This window comes from Marmota marmota, unplaced genomic scaffold, assembly GCF_001458135.2.
Source record: "Marmota marmota marmota unplaced genomic scaffold, marMar, whole genome shotgun sequence".
Taxonomy (NCBI): Eukaryota; Metazoa; Chordata; class Mammalia; order Rodentia; family Sciuridae; genus Marmota; species Marmota marmota.
The window spans coordinates 13,089,627-13,099,389 of NW_026000082.1; the positions used below are offsets into that span (position 1 = coordinate 13,089,627).

The 9,763-nt window shown below is 40.1% G+C and overlaps 1 protein-coding gene across 1 annotated transcript in view; it reads left to right on the forward strand.

Annotated features, from left to right (window-relative positions):
* Nucleotides 1-2,647: 2,647 nt before the first annotated feature.
* The window catches only part of LOC107141760 (cytochrome c oxidase assembly factor 7), a 29,604-nt gene continuing 22,488 nt past the window's right edge, over nucleotides 2,648-9,763 (forward strand). Inside the window, exons 1-2 of the mRNA XM_015484989.2 lie at nucleotides 2,648-2,814; nucleotides 5,356-5,496. Of these exons, the coding sequence (XP_015340475.1) occupies nucleotides 2,709-2,814; nucleotides 5,356-5,496 (247 nt within the window). The 5' untranslated portion in view covers nucleotides 2,648-2,708. The remainder of the gene's footprint in view (nucleotides 2,815-5,355; nucleotides 5,497-9,763) is intronic.

The window sequence follows — 9,763 nt, forward strand, 5'->3', positions numbered from 1 at the left end:
TCTTCCTTTCGAATCTTGTTGTAAATCTAGGATTACAAAAGGCATCCCTATCCTCTTATTGTGTTTTTTGTTTGTTTGTTTTTGGTACTGGGGATTGAACTTAGAGGTGCTTTACCACTGAGCCACATCCTGGCCCTTTTTATTTTTTATTTTGAGACCTGGGGCTCACTAAGTTGTTTAGGGCTTCACTAAGTTGCTGAGGCTGGACTCAAGCTTGCAGTACTTCTGTCTCAGCCCCATGAGTTGCTGGGTGGCATGGACCACCATGTCCAACTCACTGTATGTTTTGGAATAAATTACTTAACTTCTCTGACCTCAGTTTCTCGTCAACAGTTGGAATAATGTCTGCAACCTGCATTATGCTTATAGAAAAGGGCTAACAAGTGAAAACCATGAAGTTATATTTTTCAATAAGCACATATTAATGTATTAACTTAAGTAATTAAAACTATTAAGTTTAAAAAGTAAAGGTGAACATTTATAAGAATGGAGGGGGGGGCTCGGGATGTAGCTCAGTTGATAGAGCACTTGCCTAGCATGTGTGATTCCATGGGTTCAGTTCCCAGCATTGAAGATGAAGCCAGATTTAAAGATAGGTAGTTAGTGTAGTTAGGCAAATCGGGTCTAATATCGAGTAAGATAAAGAAAATGGAGACCATTATCGAGAATGGAGTCCAGGAAACCAGAGCAGCACGTGGGGAAATTGAAATGTTAATGCCCCCAAGGCCCAGAACCCATCCTATGGAACTTGCTTCCAGCAAGTAGGGAGTTGCTAATCAAACCACCCCAGGCCCTTCCTGCCCAGATTACTCCTCCAGTCCACTTCTCTCCCACCTTTTGGCCTTCCCACCTGCATTTTATCACTGCAAGATAAAGGGAAACAAAGGACATGAATGTGGGAAAACTAAAAGAAGACCTTAGCTATAAAAAAGGGAAGACCTCCCCCTTCCATGGCCTTTTGCCTTTCCCTTTCTTCCTCTGGGGAGAAGTCTTTATTGCTATCTTTTAAAAAAGGCTTCCACTTTCCTTAGGGTGCTTCTCTGGTGTTATACTTCAGCATTCGGGAAGCAAGGACTCACCGGTAAACAGTGGTAACAAAGAATAGAAGGCAAATAAATATACAGGGAAATACAAGAAGAAGCTGGCTGCATGATCTTAAATTTCTTTTTAAAATGTGACTTCATACTTGGCTTAGCTCTCTTCCATCTTTTTACCAACTCTCTATTGCCCTCTACTGCTCTGATTGTTTCATTTCAGTGCAATTAAACTCTCCAAATACTACTAAGCGGAAAGTAATAGTTGTGGCCATCCCTGATTTTAGGTATCTATATCATCCAAACTGGGCCTGTATCTATTCTTTTTTTTTTAAGTTGTCGATGGACACAATATCTTTATTTTATTTTATTTTTTTAATGTGGTGTTGAGGATTGAACTTAGTGCCTTCCACATACAAGGCAAGCACTCTAGCACAGAGGTACAACCCTCCTGTCTATTCTTGACCCCATAACCACGGGTTATACAAAGGACATATAAATCAGTCTGATGATTTGAATTGTAATTGCTTACATAGTCATATTAATTTAAAAACTAAAACTTGGATTTCAATGCCATATTCCAGCTGCAATAAGCCATTTCCCAAGAAAGAAGTGGCTGGATATGGTCCACTCTTTGCCAGATTAGTAGTGAAGTCATTTGAGAAGCACCACTATAGGTGATGGAAAACTATGGATTGAGCTCCACTAAGGACTCTAGAGTAGGGCTGGCTGGGATTCAAAAATGAATAGGAAGAAATATCAAAAATGAATAGGAAGAAAATGAAGAGTTTTCTATCCTGGCCTTATGAAACTAATGATTCTAAGCAGAACAAAACAAAACAAGGTGAAGTTCTTCTCTTCTGCATCCTCTTGACATGTTCCTCTTCTACTTCATTCATTTTGTTATTCAAAAAAATATTGCACACCAACCCCCTCACTTACTGTGTGACTTTGGACTCTGTACTTTAGTTTCCTCATCTGCATACTGGGGATAGTCATACATTTTCAGCGAAAAGAAAATGAGTTAATTAGCAAAAAGAGTTATAGTATAAAGTTCGGCTTTGTTTATACATCAATTATCATAACAATGTTATTACTACAATCTTTACTGCTACTGTGTCCCACAGCCACATTCCTTTCCTAGGTCATAGGTGTCTCTGCCCTGATAGGTCTGGAAGAAACACAGAGATAAACTAGACGTCCCATTGAACTTGTATGGACTTATGATTTGCCCCACTATACCTGCCATATAGAAAGTACTCGAAAAGCTTGCTGAATTAATAAGCAAATGTTCTCCCAATGAACAGCAAGCTCTTTTGAAGACCTCTCACATCCCTAAAACCAAACAACTGTTAAAGCACACTGCGCTTAGGAATTACTGAACTAATGAACCCATGGACGAAAGAATGGACAAATGCCTGCAGGTTGAAAGTCATTAAGACCACAAAGCAGGTCTACAGAAAGATCGGCACCAGTTTTAGAACTTAGGTCAGTATTAGAAAAGCGTCTACCAGACTTTAACAGCGCGCGGGCTGACGGGAAGCCCAGGCTCGCCTATTAGTCTCTGCGAATCCGCGGAGAGTTCAGACGTCAGCGTCCCGCCCTTCCCAGGCCCCGCCCCCGCGTGACAGTAGGTGGAGCGCCGGGCCAAAGCGGGTTGGAGGAGCTGCAGTCATGGCGGGGCTGGTGGACTTCCAAGACGCGGAGCAGGTAAAGTCATTTTTGGAGAACATGGAGGTGGAGTGCAACTACCAGTGCTACCACGAGAAGGACCCGGAAGGTGAGCTCCAGCGGCGCTGTCTGGGGACATGTCAGGGGTGGGATTGAGTGAGCGAACTCTCAGGGAACCTGGAGGGAGCATCACGTGGCGGGCTGAGGACATTTGGGGACCAGGTCTACGGGACACTTGCGACCTTGTGTGTGATGAGAGGAGCGTTGTGTGCAACAGGACTTGCGGGCGCGCGGTGGCGGAATGAGGCTGCAGGCTGGGATGGGGAAGAGTCCTGTTCTGGCATTTGAGGTCAAGGGACTGGGAATACATTAGTGAACAGATGAAATTCCCTGCCCTCAAGGAGCTTACATTCTGATAGGGGAATCAGTCAGTAAAGATAAGGAAATAAATGATGGGGTTCGGAACTGGTAAGTTCAGAGGGGGAAAAAAAGGGTGAAGGGCTACTGGAGTTTAGGAAGACGATTGTAAATTGATCCATCGGACAAGGGAGTTATTGAGAAACTGGCATTTGAACAATTCTTGAAGAAGTCTTGAAAGAAGCCTTGAAGAAGGCAAGGGAGTTGAACCATACAAGGTTTTGGTTTTTTGATTTTTGTTTTGGTACCAAGGATTGAACCCAAGGGCGCTTAACCTCCAACTCACATCCCCAGCCTTTTTTAATATTTTATTTTAAGACAAGGGTCTCACTATGTTGTTTAGGGCCTCGCCAAGTTGCTGAGGTAGGTTTTGAACGCAGGATTCTCCTGAGCTGGTGGGATTACAGGTGAGTGTGCACACCATTCTGGGCCCTACTTTATTTTTTTTTAAAGGTGGAGAAAAATTCACATCCTTCCTTCTTAGAGCTTGCCATCTGATTTTCAGAATGTGACTTTGCTATATTTTTTAGCTAACCAACTACATGGAAGAATTTTCTCTGTGAACTAGTCCAAGCCCTAATAATCTATAAATTTCAGAGGAATTGAGATCACTGAGGAGCAGGGTAGTTAGGGGCAGTCTATAGGGCTAATCTGCCGTTGATGAAATGGAGGAGATGGTGGGAGAAAAAAGTGTTCCTTTAGAAGGTTGAAGTCAGAATGTGTAGTCAGAATTAAGTTTATTTATTTTCAGTGCTGTGCATTGAGAAACCAGGGTTTATTCCCTGGTATATTACCCCCTCCCCCAAAAAAAGGAGGGCGGTTTTTTTCATGATAGGCAAGGATTCTACTGCTGAGCTACACTTGCCTGCTCCTCATTGTCTGTAAATAGGTAGTGCTTTCTCCTTATTCAAATCTCAGCTAAGACAGCACAGTCCTCAGTGAGACTTAAGATCCTTCTTGATTGCCCATTCTATACTTACTTGCTTGTCATCCTGTTTTACTTAAATAGAAACATTTTTTATTGTTTGAATACATCTTCTTCACTTATTTGCTTATTTTTTGTATTTCTTCCTTTAGAATGTAAATTTTAGGAGAGCAAATTGCTATATTCCTAGCATCTGTATATCTGGTACATAGATGCTTTTTGATGCTCAAATATTTTTGAAATTGAATGAGAAATGACATATGATATTGTAAGGAATGAAGAAGGAGATTTTTTTTTTAAGTAACTTTATTTTATTTATTTATTTTTTTTGTGGTGCCGAGGATCGAACCTAGTGCCTCATATCTGCAAGGCAAGTGCTCTGCCACTGAGCCACAATCCCAGCCCTGAGGAAGGAGATTTTAAGGAGTGAGGTTTGCCCAGTTCGGTGGGGCACACCTGTAAGCCCAGGATCTTGGGAGGCTGAAGCAGGAGGATTGCAAGTTTGAGAGCAGCCTCAGCAATTTAGTGAGGCCCTAAGCAATTCAGCAAGATCCAGTCTCAAAATAAAAAGGGCTGGGGATGTGGCTCAGTGGTTAAGTGCCCCCGGGTTTATTCCCTGGTATCCCATTCCATCCCCCCAAAAGGAGGGAGATTTTCTGGAACAAGGAGACTGCCAAGGAGGAAGAGCCAGTTTCTAGCTCTTTTGGTAGCTGCCATGTTCCTAGCCTGGCCAAGGAATAAGGTGTAGTCATTGCCACATTTCTTTCTTGCTGTCACAAGATTAGCTTATTAGCCTTGTTTTTTTTTTTTTTTTTTTTTAAACATATATTTTAGTTGTAGATGGACACAATACCTTTATTTTATGTATTTATTTTTTATGTGGTGCAGAGGATTGAACCCAGCGCCTCACACTTGCTAGGCGAGCGCTCTACTGCTAAGCTACAACCCCAGATCTAGTCTTGGCTTTTAGGGGTTTTACTACTAGATTTCACCAGAAGTTCCAAAGCTAGCATAGTTTCTGCAATGGAAGTCACTAGGTCTTTGGGCCAGCAGTGGCAAGTGGTATAGCCAGTGCAGGGGTCAAGGTTTCCCCTAGTCCATGCATTGCTCAGTCCCTGTTGAATGGCAGAAAAAGCCACTTATAGGAATGGCTAAATACCACTTATAGTCTTTGTGGTAAGGTTAGTTTGCCACACCAGAGGAGGACAGTGCTGGTCCTAAATAATGACTCAGTCTGACCTGTCACACTGGAACCTCCCTACTGAGCAGCAGTCCTAGACCTGAACAGCTCTTGCCCTCTCCTCACAGGTTGCTATCGGCTGGTGGACTATTTAGAAGGGATCCAGAAGAATTTTTATGAGGCTGCAAAGGTGTTGAAGTTCAACTGTGAAGAGAACAAGCACAGTGATAGCTGCTACAAACTGGGGGCCTACTATGTGACTGGAAAAGGTAAGAAGGGGCTTGCTTTCTTTGGTATCCCCTTTTTGATGCTAAGGCTGTCATCATACCCAAGCCTTAGGCTGAGCTCTATTCACAGAAATATCCTCACAGGCATTGTGGGAGCACATTGCAGATACATTTGGAGACAAGAGTTCAGCAGAGTGATCGGGGAGGAGCACAGCCTTTAAGTTAAGCAAACTCTAGAGAATGCTATTTGCAAGTAGTGGGATCTTGAGCTAGTCACTTTAACTCTGTGTCTCAGTTACATCACCTGTAAAATGGGGGAAAATAATTCTTGCTTTGTAGGATTGTTGTGAGGACTTAAGAGGAACATGTAGATAAAAGCATCAGTATGTGCCTGGCACAGAGTAAGAGATCAGTAATTACTCCCTTCTTTATCTTTTCTCCTCATTTTTTTTTGGTGTGTTTACAAGTGACTTTTACTTTTAATAAACTCAATGCATTTAACATACTTTATCCATTGGCTGGGTTTCTTGCTCAGTGGTAGGCACTCACCTAGCTTGAATGAAGTACTGGGTTTGATCCTCAGCACCACATAAAAATAAAATAAAGGTATTGTGTTCACCTACAACTAAAAATATATATTTTATTATTATTACTTTAATATTTTTTAGTCATAGATGGACACAATACATTAATTTATTTATCTTTATTTGGTGCTGAGAATCAAACCCAGGGCCTCACACATGCTAGATGATTGCTGTACCACTGAGCCACAACCCCAACCCCAAAATATATATTTAAAAAAAAAATACTATATTCATACTGTTAAATAACTAATGACTGCTTTCACACTGAATTCTCCACATATGCAACTGAATTAGGCTTTAGTAAAAAGGGGTTTTCAGAGGTTGGGGTTTGTATGAGGCATTGGGTTCAATCCTCAGCATTATGTATAAATAAATAAAATAAAGATCCATCGACAACTAAAAAAAAAATTTTAAAAAGGGGTTTTCATTCTGCCCACATAAGTACACATATATATTGTATCTATGTGTGTGTATATATACATATATACATATATATACATGTATACTGTACATATGTAATTATATATGTATGTATATTTAATTCTCATTTTGAAGTAATTTCAGATTTACAAAGAAAACCAAAAGCATTACAAAGAATTCCCATACTCTTTAACCCAGATACCACATTATGCCCTAATTTTATTTACCACCAGAATGGTGTTTCAGTTTTCTATTGCTAAATTACAAATTACCCTAATAATTCCTGTGGGTCAGGAATTTGGGAGTGGTTTAGCTAGATACCTCAGGATCTCTCATGAAGTTGCCGGCAAGACACTGGTCAGGAAGCTAGGGCTGTAGTCATTTCAAAGGTTTGCCTAGAGATTGAGTTTCCAGATCTAAGAGGACTTCTCCATGTGGCTGGCGGCAGAGGCCTCTGTTCCTTATCAGCTATTGTTAGGAGACATCTTATCCTTGTCATGTGGATCTCTATGGGTTACTTGAGTATCTCAGGACATGGTCTATGGCTTTCTCCACTGAGTAATCTAAGAGAGCAAGGTGGAATCCACAGTGTGTTTTTGAACTACCATTGGAAGTCACAATTTTTCTTTTTATGCACACACACACACACACACACATACACATATATTTATTTATTTTAATTGCTGTTGGACCTTTATTTATTTCTATGTAGTGATGTGTTTCATACATGCTGGGCAAGTGCTACAGCCCCTACAGTTTTTATTTCTGTCACATTCTATTTATTAGAGGTGAGTCACTAAGGCTAGCCCATGCTAGTGAGAAAAGACTTAAATTATAGTCTTTGAAGGAAGGAATATCAAAGAATTTATGGACATATTTTATTCTTTACAGTGCTAGAGATGGAACTCAGGATCTTATGCATGCTAGGCAAGTGCTCTACCACTGAGTTAGGTTCTCAATTCCCAAAGGACATAGTCTAAAACCATGACACAGGGAATATGACCTTTGATAGGAGGCTAATTTTTTTACACTCACTATGTCATGAGCTTCTTGAAGATGATTGTTCATCCCATTCCCAGTACCCAGGCGACCCTAGTTAGAAAAATGTTCAGTGAAAGTTTGATGAAGAGGATGTCTTTTTTAATTTTTGGAGCTATGTTGACTGTTTTGGCTTTTACTTGGAACATAGTTCCTGTGGTAGTGCTGTTTATTTATTTATTCATACATACATACATACATACATACATACATACATACATACCAGGGATTGAACCCAAGTGTACTTAATCACTGAGCCACATCCCCAGACCTTTTTGTTTTTTATTTTGAGACAGGATCTCCCTAGATTGCTTATAGCCTGTCTGAGTTGCTGAGGCTGGCTTTGAACCTGTGATCTTCCTACCTTAGCCTCCCAAACTGGGATTACAAGCATCACCACTATGTCCAGTGTTTATTTTTATTTTTTAAAATTTTCCCCAGCTTACTGAGGTGTATGGTAATTGACAAATATTCTATGTTTGCTGTATATATGATTCTTGGATATATGTATACATCATGAAATGATTATCACAATCAAGCTAATTAATGTATTCATCACCTCACATAGTTACTGTATTTCCGTGAGTGGTGAGACCATTTAAGATCTACTCTCTTATCAGAATTCAAGTATATGATAAGCGTAGTCACCTTGCTATATGATAGCTCTCCAGAACTTACTCATCCTACCTAATTGAAACTTTGTGCCCTTTGACCAACACCTCCCCAGATCCTAGCAACTGCCGTGCTACTCTCTGCTTCTATATGAGTTGGCTTTTTTAGATTCTACATGTAATTGAGCTCTTGCTTTGTTTTTCTGTGCCTGAATTATTTTACATAGTATTATGACTGCCATAAGGAGTAAAGGTTCATCCATGTTGCAAATGATAGAATTACTTTCTTTTTTAAAGGCTGGATATTATACTATTGTGTATATAACTCCTTATCTGTTCCTCTGTTGATAGGCACTTTGGTTGACTCCATAGTTTGTTTGGCTATTGTGAATTATGCTGCAGTGACCAGGGGAGTGCAGATGTTTTCTTTTTAATATTTTCTAGTTGTTGATGGACCTTTATTTTATTTATTCGAATGTGGTGCTGAGAATCCAACCCAATGCCTCCTGCATGCTAGGCAAACGCATTACCACGAGCCACAACCCCAGTTCCCAGATGTTTTCTTTCTTTTAAAAAAAAAAAAAAAAATTATTTTTTAGCTTTAGGTGGACACAATATCTTTATTTTATTTTTATGTGGTGCTGAGGATCGAACCCAGTGCCTCATGCATGCCAGGTGAGCCATATCCCCAGCACCCCCCCCCCATGTTTTTTTAAGACATTAATTTTATTTCTTTTCTGGGTACTGGGGATTGAGCCTGGAGGTGCTTAATCATTGAATCACATCAAATCCTCAATCCTTTTTTTATTTTGAGATAGGATCTCGTTAAGTTGCTTAGGAACCTCATTAAGTTGCTGAGGCTGGTCTTGAACTTGAAATCCTCATGTCTCAGCCCATGAGACATATATAGTTTTCCATAATGGCTATATCAATTTACATTCTTACCAGCGGTGTATAAGGGTTCGCATTTTTTTTTAAATAGTTTTTTAGATGGACCTTTATTTTCTTTATTTATTTTTATGTGGTGCTGAGGATTGAACCCAGTTCCTCACACATGCTAGGCAAATGCTCTATTACTGAGCTACAGCCCCAGCCCAAGGGTTCAATTTTCTCCATATCCTCATCAAATAACAGCTGTGAGATGATGTCTCTTTGTAGTTTTGATTTTCATTTCCCTGATGATTACTAACATTGAGCATTTTTTCACATTATCTGTTGGAAAGTTATATGTCTTCTTTTGAGAAAAGTCTATTCAGGTCCTTTGGTCATTTTTTGACTTTTTTGTTGTTGTTGTTGTTGTTGCTGGAGATTTAACTCAGGGCCTTGTTCACACAAGGCAAGTACTCTACAAACTGAACTGTATCCTCAGCCCTTTGCTCATTTTTAATTGATTATTTTCTTATTTTGCAGTGCTGGGGATTTAGCCCAGGGCCTTAGAGCTACATCCCCAACCCCTAATTGGTTATTTTCTTGCTGTTGAATGCCTTATATTCATTCCTTATGTTTTTTTTTTTTTTTTAAATATTTATTTTTTTTTTTTTTTTTTTTTTAGTTTTTGGCGGACACAACATCTTTGTTTTATGTGGTGCTGAGGATGGAACCCGGGCTGCACGCATGCCAGGCGAGCGTGCTACCGCTTGAGCCACATCCCCAGCC